The 18621-nt window shown below is 37.8% G+C and overlaps 1 protein-coding gene and 1 long non-coding RNA gene across 2 annotated transcripts in view; one reads left to right on the top strand and one right to left on the bottom strand.

Annotated features, from left to right (window-relative positions):
- LOC127979115 (uncharacterized) overlaps positions 1–18050 on the bottom strand; it is an 81145-nt gene extending 63095 nt beyond the window's left edge. The window contains exon 1 of the long non-coding RNA XR_008158728.1: positions 17904–18050. This is a non-coding gene — a long non-coding RNA (uncharacterized LOC127979115). The remainder of the gene's footprint in view (positions 1–17903) is intronic.
- LOC127979112 (NACHT, LRR and PYD domains-containing protein 12-like) overlaps positions 1–18621 on the top strand; it is a 91522-nt gene that overhangs the window by 65265 nt on the left and 7636 nt on the right. The window contains exon 13 of the mRNA XM_052584286.1: positions 3631–3804. Coding sequence (XP_052440246.1) covers positions 3631–3804 — 174 coding nt within the window. The remainder of the gene's footprint in view (positions 1–3630; positions 3805–18621) is intronic.

Raw genomic sequence — 18621 nt, 5'->3', positions numbered from 1 at the left:
TCTATCACATGATCCTTTAGAAATCATTCTAATATGATGATTTATTATGAGTGTTGGAAACAGTTCTGCTGTAATGTGTGTGTGTGTGTGTGTATATATGTATATATGCTAAATCATGAACACAATGACAGGGTGAAATGGGCTGTGATGCATGGGGCGCCAGGTAAAATCTTGCCTAGGGCAGCAAATTGGTCAGGGCTGGCCCTGGCTCCGTCACCTCAGCCAGTTGGGCCTTCGGGTTAAATGGGAAAAGAGCAAACTCTCCCTGACGCAAACAAAGGATCTCTTTTCTCGCTATGGAGTTGGACTTAGTTAAACTGACAGCACGCCTAAAAGAGGAATGTGCATGGTCAGTGCTGAACTGCTTGAATTCATTTAAGGGCAGGACAGCAGTCCAACTGAAACAATTTCAGAGGCTCCTGGGGCATATGGCAGCTGCAGCAGCAGTTACATCGCTGGGATTGCTTCATATGGGTTCATAGGCTTCAGCACTGGCCTCATGGCTGGATCCCGAGGTGGGCGTGTCGGCGCAGCACACACCAGGGTCCAAGTTACACCGGCCTGTCACCAAACCTTCATGCTGTGGTCAGACCTTGCATTTCTTCGGACAGCAGTGCCCCTCGACAGGTCTCCAGGCATGCTGTGGTTTACATGGATGCCTCCACCACCAGACTCTACTGCCTCACATACGAGGGGTGGTTTAGCACTGGAGTTGTGCAAAGATTGCTTCTGAAAGATGGATCGATACCAACGCTTCGTGCGCAAACGTCCAGACTCTAGACAAAGTAAGCATCACACATCATATTTTGTTTTCCAAAAGAGATCCCTGTCTCTTTTTAAGGTTAATGCTGCTAAAGCTACCATTGCCTCTGCCTGTTTTCACTAATGCTGCATTCACATGCTACTAGAATGATTGTGAACAGGAATGTGGTAGTTGTTTTCGCAACCAAATCCTCCCACAGATATAAAAAGCAACCTGTGGCAGCAGTACTAAAGTAGACCAATTCTGTGGGAAAACTGCAAAATTGGCAACACTGGAAGAGAGGCAGGAGCACCAGCTCATGCTGGTATTTTGAGATAAAACTTTGCATACACACTTTGGGGACATCAGAGAACAATTCAAAATATTGTATCAATGCATTCTATGGTCCCTTTAACTTAAATTTAGTTCTAAACAGCACATTAAATAAATATGTTGTTTGGAAAAAACAACAAGGGAATGAAGACATATCTTTGGATGGGGCAAAACTTGAAGTAGTATCTTCATACAGGTGTCTCAGAATCTGGCTTGATAGTCCTTTAACTTTTGCTAATCCCATATCAGCCAAGAAATATCTAGAAACCACTGTTTTACCCTTGTTTGACTATGGTGATGTGGTATATAGAAATGCCTGTAAAGGTGTTCTGGCACAATTAGATGTGTTGTTCCATGCACCTGACAGAACGCATCATTGTGAATGATACTTTCTTTTGAATTGGACATAATTGCATAGAAGATGGGAAATGTACTGCTATATATTTATTTACTAAGTACTTCTAGGCGTATTACCTGAATATCTTTAAAAGTTGCTGCAATTTCCTATTAATACAGGTCCTTCTCAAAAAATTAGCATATTGGGATAAAGTTCATTATTTTCCATAATGTAATGATAAAAATGTAACTTTCATATATTTTAGATTCATTGCACACCAACTGAACCATCACTGACTGTGGATACTTGACACTGGACTTTTGGCATTTCCTTCTCCCCAGTCTTCCTCCAGACTCTGGCACCTTGATTTCCAAATTACATGCAAAATTTGCTTTCATCAGAAAAAAGTACTTTGGACCACTGAGCAACAGTCCAGTGCTCCTTCTCTGTAGCCCATTTCCTGCACACGCCTGTGCACGTTGGCTCTGTTTGTTTCTACTCCAGATTCAGTCCACTGCTTCCGCAGGTCCCCCAAGGTCTGGAATCGGTCCTTCTCCACAATCTTCCTCAGGGTCCGGTCACCTCTTTTCGTTGTGCAGCGTTTTTTGCCACACTTTTTCCTTCCCACGGACTTCCCACTGAGGTACCTTGATACAGCACTCTGGGAACAGCCTATTCGTTCAGAAATTTCTTTCTGTGTCTTACCCTCTCACTTGAGGATGTCAATGATGGCCTTCTGGACAACGTCAGGTCGGCAGTCCATGATTGCGGTTTTGAGTAATGCACCAGGCTGGAAGTTTTCAGGAATCTCAGGAATCTTTTGCAGGTGTTTAGAGTTAATTAGATGATTCAGATGATTAGGTTAATAGCTCGTTTAGAGAACCTTTTCATGATATGCTAATTTTTTGATAGGAATTTTGGGTTTTCATGAGCTGTGTGCCAAAATCATCAGTATTAAAACAATAAAAGTCCTGAAATATTTCAGTTGTTGTGTAATGAATCTAAAATATATGAAAGTTTAATTTTTATCATTACATTATGGAAAATAATGAACTTTATCACAATATGCTAATTTTTTTAAAAGGACCTGTACATACAACTAGATCACCTAATTATTTAACCATACCTAAAAAGAAAACTACTTGGTCTTTCTTCTTTTGAATTTGGCACCCCAAATGATTGGAAAGTTCTACAAACGCTATTGTAACTAGAGACAAATATTTCAGTCTTTGCATTTAAATTTTATTTTACTAGTGAGTGCTTTTACCTCAACCTGTAAACATTTTAACTATATTTAACTTTATTTGTTGATTTGTTTATTTGATGTGCCTTATGTGTATTGTAATGTATGCCTGTATGTCTTTCATAAAATATGTATTCTCCTATGAAGTTATTTTTGATTCAAAACAACTGAACACCCGTGGCAGTGCGATTTGTTGTTGTAAAGAAAAGCCACACATGTGTATTAGTAAATTTGAAGTCACAGAGATAAATGTTTTAAGAGTTGCAAACCTGTATACTTTTTTTTCTCTCCCACAAACACAACACAACAGTTACTCCTTCTCAAATTCTTCATTGCAGGTGCACAAATCCTATTCTACAAATCACACATTTAGAAACTCGTATGCTCACATTTTTGAAACAATTGCTGCAGTGAATGTGGTGCAAAACGCATTTACACACCCGCATCAAGAAATGTGAAGCCGTGGAGAAATGTTGAACATCCGCAAATCAATATGTGAATTCATCAAATGAGAGTTGCACACTTGTAGAATATTTTCTCAGAAATGTCTTGTATATTTTTTGTACTTTGTGTCTGTTTTAGAAAAAATATACAAGACATTTCTGAGACATTTCGTTTTGCACCACATTCACTGTAGCAATTGTTTCAAAAATGTGAGCGTACGAGTTTCTAAATGTGTGATTTGTAGAATAGGATTTGTGCACCTGCAATGAAGAATTTGAGAAGGTGTAACTGTTGTGTTGTGTTTGTGGGAGAGAAAAAAAAGTATACAGGTTTGCAACTCTTAAAACATTTATCTCTGTGACTTCAAATTTACTAATACACATGTGTGGCTTTTCTTTACAACTACAAATCGCACTGCCACGGGTGTTCAGTTGCTTTGAATCAAAAATAACTTCATATTCTCCTGCCAAATAACAACTTCTTAATGACTTGCCTGGTTAAATAATGGTTAAATTAAATTGTTCTGTACAGGTTGAGTGATTGTGGTGTCACAGATGAAGGTTGTGCTGCTCTGGCTTCAGCTCTGAGATCAAACCCCTCACACCTGAGAGATCTGGATCTGACTGGAAATAAACTAAGAGACTCCGATGTAAAACTGCTCTCTGCTCTGAAGGATAATCCACCTTATAAATTGGAAACACTTAAGTGAGAAGTGATGTTTGAATTATACTAGAAAGTTGATACAGTTCCTTCTTAGGGAACCTTCTTGGTAATATTTGCTTACAGACATGTTTAATAAGAGTTTGATTCTGTTTATATGAATTAAGTATTTTTAAAAAATAATAATTTCAAACAATACAGTATTTAACTTTTATTATTAACTTTTTACATGCACACTCATGCAATTACAATGACATTTAAAAATTAGTATATATAGAAATTAGTTTAACATTAAAACAGCAGCCAGTAACACAACTACTGTATATGAGCTCATCATCTATCTGTATTATACATTGAGGTATAATAGCAGTAAAACTAACCACACTTTCTAGTGAATGATCACAATAATGAAAACAGGAGTGAAGATATTTGCTAATGTCATGTAAAAATGACATGAAATTATCTATTTTGATAAAATCTCAATTGAAATTGAAGATTAATGGTATATTGAATGGTAGATGAAGATTATGGTAAAAATTTTCAGTACTTTTGGTGTCATAAATAAAACTAACCCATTACAGAAAAAGGACATTCATTCAGGATTGTGGATAAGGGTCAAGGGCCATCATTCATTGTGGTTTGGATGCAAAATCAAAATCTGAATGGTCAAATGAGCTTTAAAATTGTTTATTATCTCTGAAAAATTGTTTTAGTTCTGCTAAAGTGGATAATGAAATGATGTCACATGCATGTGACTTCCTTTGTTTTACTTTCAGGTTTGTGATGTTAGTCTGATCTTCTCTGGATCAGCTGATGGTGAATAAAGAGACACTACAGACAGATATCACATTCAACAGAATCAACAGACACAACCCTTAGTGATGATCCCACACGTGTTTGTGTAACTTTCCAGAATCATCCCTTTGTTAATTCAGTCAAACAATGAAACCTGAAGCCTATTTATTCTTATAAATAGTTTTACATTACAATATTACCATTTGTTTGTGAAAATATATGTCTGGTCAGTTCATATTAGAAAATATTTAAACTCAACATAAAAAATTTATTTTATATGGAATTGAAATTTTTGTTTAAGCAATTAATTAAAGGTATTGACACAACTGCACTTTGAATTGGATGATTTATCTTATTGACCTCAGTATGGATTTGTAGTTTATTTATCCTTGAACTGTACAAGCAACAGACCTGAGGGAAACCATCCAGGAGCTTTGACAGTGTTGAACTGAGGGAAAATGGACACATCAAATCACATTTTACACTTTAATTAGTGTATTCTGTCCAGTTTAAGTTCATGTGTGACACACTCATATGTTACGAGCAAAGAATGATAGTTCATATGATTCACTTTATAAGAATTAGAATGTAGAAAAATTACCAGTGTAACATTTTAAATCATTTTTTTATTTTTTATAATCATAGTTATTGCATAGTAGTTGTTAAATAGACAGAGATTTTCAGAATAGACACTTTCTGTTTAAATAAATCCTTTTCAAAATGTGTTGCTTCCATTGATTCTGCTGATACACATTTGAATATAAAGTAGCTGTAGTTGTTGATAATGAACAACAAGCTGCTGTTTACTTCAGGTCTTTTATCTGTTTACTTCAGGTCATTTCTCATTGTTTGTAATCTGATCCGATACTGAAGTGCCACTGTAGTTGTTTGTCTCCAGAGCCGGAAGATTCTGTGTATAGTTTTGAGGCCTGAAGTCGTTCTGTTGAGCCCCTAAACACAAAACCTATGGAGAATGTGATGAGATTAACACATGTAAAGAAGAGACTATTTATAGACTAATTTCATTATATGTATGCAACTAGATAGTCACAAATATTCATGGTCTATATGAACAATATTTGTGTTGCTTAAACTACAAATACTGTATATTAAGAACATATTAATCTCCATACTGGAAAACACTTGTTTTAAAGTGTTTTTAAAGTGCAAATATTTGATCAGAGGATTGGATTGTGCATTTTTTGCTCTGCAGACCAACTCGGGTCTACGATCTAGAGTCCACCAAGCAAAGACACAGACAGGCACTGCAATGCAATGTAAGCCATTGTCAGATTGAAGTTCTTATGTTACGTACTGTAAATTCTCTTGGTACTCCTTCACCAAAGCCTGTCGCTCAATCTGTCACCTTATCCTACTGAATTATTCTGCTGCCTTTGACACTGTAAATCAACAGATCCTCCTGTCCACCCTTTTCTGACATTGACATTAAAGGGCATTGCAGTTAATCAAGAACGAGGTGGCACATCTGGTCTTCATTCAGCAATAGGGGACTCATGTCACACCATTCCTGAACTCACTCTGCTGGCTCCCATTCAGTGTCAGAATTAAGATTAAAGTTTAAGGCTGTGCGAGTTTAAGGCTATGCATAGCCTTAATAAAGTTTAAGGCTATGGCACTTTCAAGACTGCTACTGGATCCTGCATTCAGCTGTATTTTCCTCCTATAATTATGGTAAATGAACCAATGGTGCCTTGTTGTTCCTTCACAACCAGGTATGAATGCACTCTAAAATCTTTCAGTCACATATGACTCTCCTGTCTGCTGAAAGTTTGTCTGTTCCAATAAAATAGATGTTCACTTGCTCATGTGTTTCTCTAAAACTAGACTCGATAATAACAGCAAGAACAATTTTTACATATTGTCAATTACAGTATCAGTACAGTAAAGTTCATTTTAATTTAGATAAAACATTATTTACCTGTAAAAAAACAACCGAATTGCGATGCAGGCTGATGCTTGTTCTTTGGACCCTCTTTCCAGAATTCCATCTGATCTGACTTTCAGTGCATTTGGTGACACAAAGGTTGACTGAATTAACTTGCAAGCACAAGAAAAATAAAAAAGCATTGTTTTTGAAAGCAGTGTTTACAGAATTTGCCTCAAATGTAAAAATTGGTGCCAAATAGAACTGAATCGAATTAACATCTTAAGTCATTTGTGGATTAATGCGTATTAGAGATGCGAACCGTTTAAAATGATTCAGTTCGATTTGGTGAACTGAATGATTCAGTCGCGAACTGGATATCCAACTGCTTTGTTTTTGAACTCTTTCACAACAGACACGGAAGAGAAGACAATGCTGAATAAAGTCGTCGTTTTTGCTATTTTTGGACCAAAATGTATTTTCAATGCTTCAAAAAATTCTAACTGACCCTCTGATGTCACATGGACTACTTTGATGATGTTTTTCTTACCTTTCTGGACATGGACAGTGTACCGTACACACAGCTTCAATGGAGAAACTGAGAGCTCTCGGACTAAATCTAAAATATCTTAAACTGTGTTCTGAAGATAAACGGAGGTTTTACGGGTTTGAAACAACATGAGGGTAAGTTATTAATTACATAAATTTGCTATCTGGGTGAACTAGCCCTTTAAGTTACAATTAAACCAGTTACAACTTATAAAACAGACCACTATAATTGCTCAATCAAATAAGTATTTTTATTTTATTTTCATTATAATTTTTTTTGCTAAAATAAACTAATTTTGTAAATGCGCTGGTCAAAGACTGTGCAATTGAAACGCACGTACAAGATCAGGTTATTCCTGTTATGTGAAAGTGAAAGTAGTTTTATATGCGCCATTGTACACCTGGGCAGACGTAGATCAGAAAAAAAAAAATCGAAAATATACGTTTAGTAGCCGAGTGTTTTTGTTTAAGTGTAGCCTGATATTTAATAATATCTTATGAAGGAATTTCTACTTGATGGCATTTAACCCTTTTGAGAAGCTGTAACGTCACATTCTGTTCAAGGTGAGTCTTCAGGTGAGGTCATCTAAGATGCGGATATCCCTGGTTTAATCTGCGCTCAATTTTAAGTGCTTGCATGCGACACTATTTGTTGTTGTTTTTCGTTGTAGTGAAATAACAAAGAAAATTATAACACGTGTCTGCACTTTTAATCTGCACTTTGATCTACTGACACACAGCGACAATTTTGATGTTAGGAAGTTATCCAAATGCTCGGCTATGCGTAAATGTAACAGAAAAAAAAATGTTGGCCTATATAAAGGTTATGTTTTTAAATGTTGATCGATGCGACCTTTTTTATTCCTCCAAACAATCCTTTCGATTAAGCCAAGGTAGGTTACATAAAGTAGTCTAAGAAGCAGTGATCTTGATTTTCATAGTCTATGCCTTGTAGTTTAAATATTTGTTTTGCCCAAAGCGATATGGGAGACAAGGGAGTGCTGTTTATTAGTAACGCCTTTGTTTTTGTACTGTGTATGTTTCGACTTCTGTGAATTCTCTCTATGAATAGAAACGCAGCCATTCCATTTAAAGCGTCTTATAAGCATTTAAATAAAATGAAAACCAAAAAGAATAATCTTATTTAAATAAGAGTTCGAAAGATAAAACAATTAATTGGTAAACAAATGACAAGTAATTAATTAATTCATTATTTTTCGTCCTGTAAAAACTACAGAAACTTAGAACTGCTGTCTCTTCTGCAGTGGTCATATATGATCGCAATTTCATTATGTAGCCTAGCTTGCCTGTATTATTTATTTATTTATTTCAAATAACAAATGAAAATATAAAAACACCTTTAGGAGAACATAAAGAATCTTAAACAAAACATTCTGGCTATATAATATATGTATTATGATGGAAATAGTTAGCAGTTTGGTCACCTTTTTTAACTCAAATGCATAAACTGTGCATCATGTTTTGATTGCAGTAATGTATGTGTATGTATGTAGTATTTATTTAATTTCCATTTTACTGTAAGTTTGGTTAGTAATCTGACTGCAACAAAAAAGCAGCTTTGTGTATCAACACTGAGCTTGAGCACCTATAAGTAGACAGAAAAGGGCAGATTCATAAATTTGTGTGTAATTTTGTCTTGTTTCTGTCTCATCAGAAATACTTATTTGCAGCACCATGAAGACTGACTGAATCATGGAGAAAACTTTCAGAGATGGAGATTTTTCTCCAGGACACAGGTACATTTAAATATTTATATGATCTTAATTCTACAGAAAATACATTGCATTTCTAATTTACAGGGTGTTTTCCATGATTTGCAATGTGTTCTGAATAATTTTCTCTATCATATTCTAGTGCTCAAATATAGTTAGACCCACGAGGTTATCACAAGGGTTTCTCTTTGCTCTGTCCTAAATTAAGAGCACAGACAGACAGACAGACAGACAGACCGACGGATGGATGGATGGATGGACGGACAGACAGACAGACAGACAAACAGATAGATAGATAGATAGATAGATAGATAGATAGATAGATAGATAGATAGATAGATAGATAGATAGATAGATAGATAGATAGATAGATAGATAGATAGATAGATAGATGTGTTGATGAAGAGTGAAAAGTGAACAGTCTATGGGACAGCCTGTAAAACTTGAGGGAGGACACACATCAACTGATCTGTGGTGCAGTGTTGATAGATCAACTCTATATACTTTTTTTTTTTTTTTAAATCTCATCTCTCTTATCTCTACTCTGCTTTATTGTTTCATTCAACTCAATTCCATAGTGAGAGATCAGAATCACCAGAGTCCAGCTGTGAGTCCGTGAAGAGTATGGAGCAGCCAGGAAAACTGGAGGGAGAACACACATCAACTGATCATAGGTACAACATAGATCTATCTATCTATCTATCTATCTATCTATCTATCTATCTATCTATCTATCTATCTATCTATCTATCTATAATCTATCTATAGTTGAGGTCAAAAGCTTACATCCCCCTTTCAGAATCTGCAAAATGTTAATTGTTTTACCAAAATAAGAATAATAATATGAAATGTATGTTATAGTTTATTTAGTACTGACCTGAATAAGATATTTCACATAAAAGATGTTTACATATAGTCAACAAGAGCAAATTATAGTTGAATTAGATTTCATCAAAAAAAAAAAAAAAAACTGATTCAAAAGTTTACATCCACTTGATTCTTAATACTGTGTTGTTAGCTGAATGATCCATACCTGTGTTTTTGTTTAGTGCTGTTCTTCAGAAAAATCATTCAAATCCCATAAATTCTTTGGTTTTTCAGCATTTTTGCGTATTTGAACCATTTCCAGCAATGACTGTATGATGTTGAGATTCACACTGAGGACAACTGAGTGACTCATATGGAGCTATTACAGAAGGTTCAAACACCCAAACCATGCATTAAGAGCTTTTTAAAGCTCTTTAGTTACAGTAATAAACTTTTTTGTCTGTAGCTCAAAATTAGCACGTGCATTCTGACTATGTTTTGCCAGCATGGGTCATACATGTTATAAGTGCAGCAGCAGTATTTCTTACATGCTCACAGCAGCATATTGTGTATGTATTGGTATTAGCTAGTCTCTGTACTTGCCCTGCCGCAAATCCCTGTTGTCATGACAAAACTGTACATAACTTACAAAATTCTTGTCTCTATTGTCTCTGCTTGTATTTTATTACATTAAATTCCACAGGAACAGATCAAACCAACGGGAGCCCAGCAGTGTGTCCATAAAGAGTGACATGTCTATGGAGCAGCCAGGAAAACTAGAGGGAGAACACAAATCTACTGATCTGAGGTACACAGTGGCAGTGCTAGGGCATGGCTTGCTGGGACTATAGTCTCACTAGATATTAGCATAGCATCGTTGAACAAAAAAACAAAAGAATAAAAATCTTTGCTGATTAACTTTTGTAGCTTAACAAAATTATATTCATAGATTATATATATACGATTTATAGATTATGTGAAGATTGTTTTAAGTTCATTTTAATGTTGAGAAAGTTGTGACCCAATGGTTAGAGAGTTATAACCTGAAGGTCACAGGTTCGGAGGTATGGACTTGAGCAAGGCACTGAAACCCCAATTGCTCCCCGGGTGCAGCAGAAAATGGCTGTCCACTGTTCAGGGTGTTTGTTCACGGTGTGTGTTTGTTCACTGATCACTGCTGTGTGTGCTCTTGGATGGGCTAAAGGGGTCATGAACTGAGAAACCACAATTATCTTTATCTTTTGACATATAAGAGGTCATTGCACTGTAAAAACATCCTTTAAGTTTCAAAACTCAAAACTTTCTCATTAGTTTAAAACAGCTTATTTTGAAGGCATTCTACCAAAAAAAACAGCTTTTGGAATGTTCCACTTTATGATGTAGTGAGTAAGCACTGCCTCCACAGAAGAAGATCAGCGCCTGCTTCGACATCACTGCCTGTTTAGCCCTGCCCACCAATCTACACGCCATCAATGGTCTACAGAGTAACCAAACAATAAAGATGACTCGGAAGACAACAAGACACTGTGCAGTGCCAAGTTGTGGAAAAACGTCTCAGGTTACTTATGTAACCATGGTTCCCTGAGTAGGGAATGAGACACTGTGTCCTATAGGGGTTGCTATGGGGAACGCCTACTTGTGACCCGCATCTGAAGCAAACACTGAAAAACACCAACAACATGTCTAACGTGACAGCCTATGATGTCACTACCGGTGCGAGTATAGTATAAATAGGCACCGGGAGAGCACGTCATTCACTTCTTCATCTGAAGCTTGCATCCGAAGGATAGAAAGAAATCTAGAGGATGCAGTGTCTCGTTCCCTACTTTGAACTTCATCCCCTAGGGGTCGCTATGGGGAACAGTTTACCCATGCCACCATGCTGAGGGGAGTGCAGGCTAGAACCATGGCGAGCACTAAGTACCAACTTCCATCGGAGTTGTCCCTGGGACGTTAGATGGCTGTCCGTGACATTATCCCTTATGGCCAAAGGCCTAGGCTACATATTCAACTTACCTGTTATGGCCTTAGCCTGGGGTAGAGCGGAAGTCTTGGAATCAAGAAAGATTCCTTTAAAGGGATACAGCGAAGAGCCTAGCATTTTATAAGTCTTGCCTGTCACACAGGGGCTACCGCTTGCTCTTGCATAAGCTTGCTGAAGGAACGGTCTCAACAGATCCCTAGTAGCAACACCCTGTTTATATAGGTATCCGAGGATACATAGATGGAATGGCACCCAAGATGAACGGGGCTTTTACCAACTCAAGAAAGGTCACGAAGCAACCACGCAAAGCCCTCACCATATCGGATTTTAGAAAGAACGCAGAGCACAAAAATGCCATGAGATCCCCTTTAGAACAGTATTTAAAATCCATGTTAGGGTAAGTGTGCACATAAAGTTTTTGTGCACTTTCTGAAATCCACACTATGGTAAGTTCCCACTTGTGTGGATTTCAGAAAGTGCACAAAGACTTTATGTGCACACTTACCCTAACATGGATTTTAAATACTGTTCTAAAGGGGATCTCATGGCATTTTGAAATAGCAGCTCATAGATGGAGTTGTGCATCCCAAAACAATATGTTTGAGAGTTATCAACTCAATCTATGGTAATAATGCTGGAGCGCTCTGGGGGAAAAAACTCACTTGAGAGGAGAACGCTTTTTCTCTTCTTACAGATTGTTTGATATGTATTGAGTTATGCCTTTTGAACTAAATGACAGCAGTGTCCAGCTATAAGGAATGTGTAATAATAAAATCTTCCTAATCATTGGGAAGAAGGAGGCGGGAACCGGCAGACAATCAAAATGAAACTTTAATTACAAAAATAAACACAAAACAGCACATCAGCCCCTCACGGATGACTGATGCGCACAAATAAAAAGCAAACACAACTAAAAGCCCAGGCCTGGTCCTCTCTCGTCCTTCACTGTCGTCGCTCCAGTTTTATATCCTTCCATCTCCTCTGTGGGAGTCGAGACCGGTGGTGGGTCGCAGGTGTCGCTCATTTCCCAATCACTCCACCGGCCTCGCTCGTTCCCACATCCCTCGGCCCCGCCCCACTCGTCACATACCCCATCGCCCCTCACAGGCCGGGGAGTACTCCCGAGACTGCGCTCTACTCCCCCCCCCCCCTCCGCTCACGGGGACCTGCGGGAACCTGGGGGTAGGACAGACGAGGCAAGAGAAAAGGAGATGGAAGGAGGAGCGACAGAGACGAGAGAGGGGAGAGAGGAAAAAAAAAATTCCGGTTCCCAGATGCACTGCCGCTCTGCCCTCCACCAGCTGGGTGATCTCCTCTGCGGTGCCTGGCGGTGGCACTGGACGGCCCTTGGCGGACGGCATGACACTCCTCCGCCGCCCGGTGGACGTAGGTGTCACTCATTTCCCAATCACTCCACCTGCCTCGCTCGTTCCCACATCCCTCGGCCCTGCCCCACTCGTCACAGAATGTATGCTGTCAAACATGCACAACTATAAGCCTATCATAGTAGTGGCATTTGCTTCTGAGTTTACAATCCACCACACCTATTCAAAAAGAGCATTCTGATAAGAGGGATTAAACCAGGACAAAAAATTGCCTATTACTTCTAAATTGTGATGTTTTTGATGTAAAAATCTTGATAACACTATAAGTGGACCTCAGAGTACAGTGAAAAATAAAAAACAGAGGCAGTTCATGACCCCTTTAAATGCAGAGCACAAATTCCGTCTACGGGACACGATACTTGGCCATCACGTTACTCACTTTCACTTAAATGTCAAAAACAATAGCTTTTGATTATGCTGTAATGTTGAACTGGTATAATTAATGGCTAAAATGGAGGGGAAAATGCATTCAATGAAGACATTATTTGCAGTATTGGTATAAATGATTCTAGCCTTATTAAAGGGGTCATATGATGCGATTTCAAGTTTTCCTTTCTCTTTGGAGTGTTACAAACTGTTGGTGCATAAAGAAGATCTGTAAAGTTGCAAAGACTAGAGTCTGAAACCCAAACAGATATTCTTTATAAAAGTTAAGACTTGTCCACGACCTCCTAAAACGCCTCCTTTAAACACGCCCCCACATCTATGTCACAATGTGGGAAGATTTGCATAATGTCGTCAAAATGTTCACGCAAAGAAAGAAGGCCTAAATTTGATTCTCGCTGATGCCACCGGTGCCATGTTGTGGAGACACTGTTTCATTGTGAAAGTGAAACTACTTTCTTTGGCCTTCCAAAAGAGAACACGCCTAGAAATCAGTCAATAAGTTGTTTTAACAACACTGTTCCAGAACTGTTCAAACCAAATATTCAGATGTGTGCAGCTTATTTTATTGAGGATGAGGACTGCTTCTTGAACCAGTAGCCTACAATGCTTCTGTGGCACAGACTTTTTTATAAAGTGGGGCAATTCAAACTTTGCATGGACAGTCTGGTGTTTCTGACTCACAGCCTGTACGTATATTTACATATGTAAAGGATTTGCCACTGATGATTCATACATGAGTTTTGAGCAGTGTATAGTAGTGCTTGTTGTTTGACATCTTTCAGATCACAAATGCAGACATAGTTTTATGTTTAGGCAGCAAGATACGCATCGCAAGGAGCAACAATAATGTACATTATATGGAAAATAATGTGGTTTTTGAACCTTAAACTGCATAAACACAGAGCATTACACCAAATACACAAAATAATGTTCTTTTTAGCAATGTCATATGATCCCTTTAATAATAGGCTACTTAAAAAATGTCATTCAACACATTATAAATATACAATTATTATGTTGTTTCTACATTACTTTGGAGGTTAATGTAAAATTACGAGAATATACATATTTTTTTTATTAATCACAATTAATTACAGAAAAATGTATTGTTTGTGTGTGTGTGAGTTTGCATTATCTTTGATCTGCTGTATTGCCTATTTTATTAAATTCAATTCTACAGTGACAAATCAAACCACCGGGAGCCCAGCAGTGTGTTCATGAAGAGTGACATGTCAATGGAGCAGCCAGGAAAACTTGAGGATGGACATAAATCAACTGATCTGAGGTACAACTTTTTTTTTTAGATATACATAGACAACTGACACACAAACTAATAATGCAAGCAGGGCAGAATTTGTCAAATATTCATTTATTGAAATCTAGAAATGAATAAAATTCTGAAACAATTCAAACTCAAGTGTCCACACTTATACTATTATAAGGATCTGAAATACTAAGTGTTGAGAAATTATTAGGTTCCCTTTCACAGCTGACCTCAGGAACATGCATTGCAAGAATGTGAATGAATCCAATGTGATTTCAGAGGTTTTAATACCTTAAATGTATTAAAATTATATTAAACCATGGATTATTTGGACTTATTACTTTATTAACTTTATTAACTATATTGGACTTATCCTTCATAACTCCAAAAAGTCTTTAGTTTTATTATATTCATAAGAGAAAGATAGTCTGTACCGATTTTTCCCGGAAAAACACGACCGGCTGGAGGCGTGACGTGTGGGTGGAGCTAAAGAATCACAAGCGCCAGTAAGCTTTTGCGTTGAGAGCGTTCGGAAGCTGTGACATTACCGTGAGGGAAAAACATCATCCAAAACAAACCATGGCTAACAGTCAGATTCAGCCGTTTATTTATGATCCAGAATCAGATCCAGAGGCTGAAACTGAACGAGAGCAGCAGCAGCAACGACTCGCTCCGAGCGGGGCTCGAACCCGGGTCTCCGGCATGGGAGGGGACGCACTAATAAGGAGGCAGAGATATTTTAAGCAGTTTTACTCACCTTTTTCGTTGGGATTGCATCATCCTTAAGAAATAAACGATACGCAAATCCGTCGTCAAACTGGGCCTTGTTTGTAAAACAAGCATCTTCGAAATGCAGGGAACAAACACAAACACTTGCACAACTCCGTTGATGCTCTGTAAAAATAAAATCCATCCACTGGTCCCTTAATGCTGTTTTTTTTTTTAATCTGTGCAGGGTTGTCTTGCCCTGGCAACTAAAAACACACTCCTTTTGTGACATTTCGCGACGCTCTCGCTCTGATCATTGAATCGCTCTGATCAGTGAATGCCTCTGCTCTCAGTGCTTTGCTATTCGCGCGCGCTCTTCCGGCAGAAGTGCCCTTAGGACCCATATAAGGAAATTCCGCTCCATCTAACGTCACACAGAGCCATACTCGAAAAAAACTTTCCGAAACGTGTGACAAACTGGGAACAAAAATACTCCTTCAAACGTACAACTTAATTTTTGAAACTTTGTCCATGTTTAGCATGGGAATCCAACTCTTTAACAGTGTAAAAAACTCAGTATGCATGAAATAGCATTTCACCCCCCCCCCCCCCCCCCCTTTAAAAAATGATGTAAATAACACAGGCTAACTGCATGTGTGTGGACCGTTCTTAACAGGGTTGAGCAACATAATGTTTTCATTTTATTGACCCTTATTTGCCCATTCAACAGTAAGCTGCAATGTGGATGAACACACCTTAAACTTATAAATCATAAAGTCGAAAGAAATCAATTTGGTGACATGCTGATAGCTCAAACCCTGCAAATGAAACTGAAAAAAACTAACCATGTAAACTCGTGCTAAAATGACAAGTGACACATGTGACATTTATCTTAGTGATTTTTATGATTTATTTTAAGAATTGAATATTTTTTGTTATCTTTTTAATGAAAAAAAAAAAACATTTTATTTTTTATTTTGATTAATTAAGCCCTTCATACATATCCATATGTGACAATGTGACAATAAAATGTTAAATCATCAGTTGCATTTATAAATGAAAAGGAACGATGCATAGCCACTGGAAAAATGAAAATGAAATAATAAATAATTTACAACAGGTCAATTAATTATTGAAAAATAATGAAAAGTAATTTCATAGACAGCACTGACAACAAGTTTCTGTGGCTGTGCTCGTATATGTTTCTATGTGTACCTATCTAATGTATTTATGACAGTGTGCTATAATGAAAGTTAATTTATTTAATTAATACATTTAATAAATTGAACAGCCCTGTAGTACGAAATCAAATAAATACATTTTTTTTGTTAATTTTGGCACACTGGATTCTTGTCAACACTTAAAATAATTGTATGAGTTTTATTAATTCATTAAAAATCGACAGAATATACCTTTGATATCTTGTATTTATTATTTTAATGTCAACTCCACATTATATTAGCTGTATGAATTCTTACATATTGTCTATTATCATTACTCTATTGTCTCTATTTTATCATACTAATTTCCACAGTCAAAAATCAAACTCACCGGGGTCCAGCTGCGTGTCCATGAAGAGTGACCAGTCTGTGGACACTCCAAAAACATTTAAAGGAAGACATACACCAGCTGATCTGAGGTACAACTCTGCACAGAACGACAGACAGTTATGTTTTTTTAGAAATAAGATGGGGCATCCAATTAATGACAGTTACTTGTCATGTTGTTCAGTGTAGTGATCCAGAGTAGACAGTATAACTCATAAAAATTAGTTCTGTTTGCCTTTGTCATGTCTGGTGTAGACATTGATTAGATGGAATTAATAGATTAATACTTGTTTATTTGCTTTACTGTCATTTTTACCTCTTTAATTAATGTTGTAATATTTTATTTTATTTCGATTTTTTAACTGATCCAAAGCACATTCAGATCAAATCTGATGAAGAAGTTTGAGCGTCTATCTGAAGGAACAGCAAAGCAGGAAAACCCAACACTCCTGAATGAGATCTACACAGAGTTCTACATCACAGAGAGCGAGAGTGGAGAGATCAATAATGAGCATGAGGTGAGACAGATTGAGACACAATCCAGGAGAGCAGCAACAGAGGACACACCAATCAAATGCAATGACATCTTTAGACATTTACCTGGACAAGAAAAACCCATCAGAACTGTGCTGACAAAGGGAGTCGCTGGCATTGGAAAAACAGTCTCTGTGCAGAAGTTGATCCTTGACTGGGCTGAAGGGAAAGAGAATCAGGACGTCCAGCTCATATTTCCACTTCCTTTCAGAGAAATCAACCTGATGAAGGACAAAACACTCAGTCTTTCAGATCTTCTTCATGTCTTTTACCCTGAAACCAAAGATATGGAAATATCTAGTGATGAATATAAAGTGTTGTTCATCTTTGATGGTCTGGATGAGTGTCGCCTGTCTCTGGATTTTCAGAGCGATGTGAGGTTGTGTGATGTAAGTGAATCAGCATCAGTGAACGTGCTTATGACAAACCTTATTGTGGGGAATCTGCTTCCCTCTGCACTCATCTGGATCACCTCCAGACCAGCAGCAGCTGATCTTATCCCCTCTGAGTGTGTCCATCGAGTGACAGAGGTACGAGGCTTCAATGATCCACAGAAGGAGGAATACTTCAGGAAGAGAATCAGTGATCAGAGTCTGGCCAATTCAATCATCTCACACCTGAAGTCATCAAGGAGCCTCTACATCATGTGCCACATCCCAGTGTTCTGCTGGATCTCAGCCGCTGTTCTGGAGAAGATGTTGAGTGAAGCAGAGAGTGGAGAGATTCCCAAGACCCTCACTGAAATGTACACACACTTCCTGATCCTTCAGACCAACATCAAGCAAGAAAAGGACTATGAGAAGAAAGTCAAAGATGAAGATATGATCCTCAGACTGGGGAAACTGGCTTTTGAGCAACTTGTGAAAGGCAACCTGATCTTCTATGCGGAAGACCTGAGAGAGTGTGGCATTGAAGAGAAAGAAGCAGCAGTGTACTCAGGATTGTGCACTCAAATCTTCAGAGAGGAGTTTGGCTTGAACCAGGGGAAAGTCTTCTGTTTTGTTCATCTGAGCATCCAGGAACATCTAGCAGCTCTATATGCACATGTCTCCTTTACAAAGACCTGCATAAATGTGTTTGATCAAACTGAAGAAAGTCTCTTATTTAAAGTTGTAGCCCGGAAGAAAAAAAAAGTATTATTTGGCCTGCACCAGAGAGCTGTGGATGAGGCTTTACAGAGTAAGAATGGACATCTGGATCTTTTCCTGCGTTTTCTTCTGGGTCTTTCATTGAAGTTCAGTCAGACTCTCTTAAGAGAACTACTGACACAGACAGGAAGCTGCT

This window comes from Carassius gibelio, chromosome B19 (assembly GCF_023724105.1).
Source record: "Carassius gibelio isolate Cgi1373 ecotype wild population from Czech Republic chromosome B19, carGib1.2-hapl.c, whole genome shotgun sequence".
In the NCBI taxonomy this organism is placed as follows: domain Eukaryota; kingdom Metazoa; phylum Chordata; class Actinopteri; order Cypriniformes; family Cyprinidae; genus Carassius; species Carassius gibelio.
Note: the sequence above shows the minus strand (reverse complement) of the source record. Positions and strands in the feature narration are given on the sequence as shown.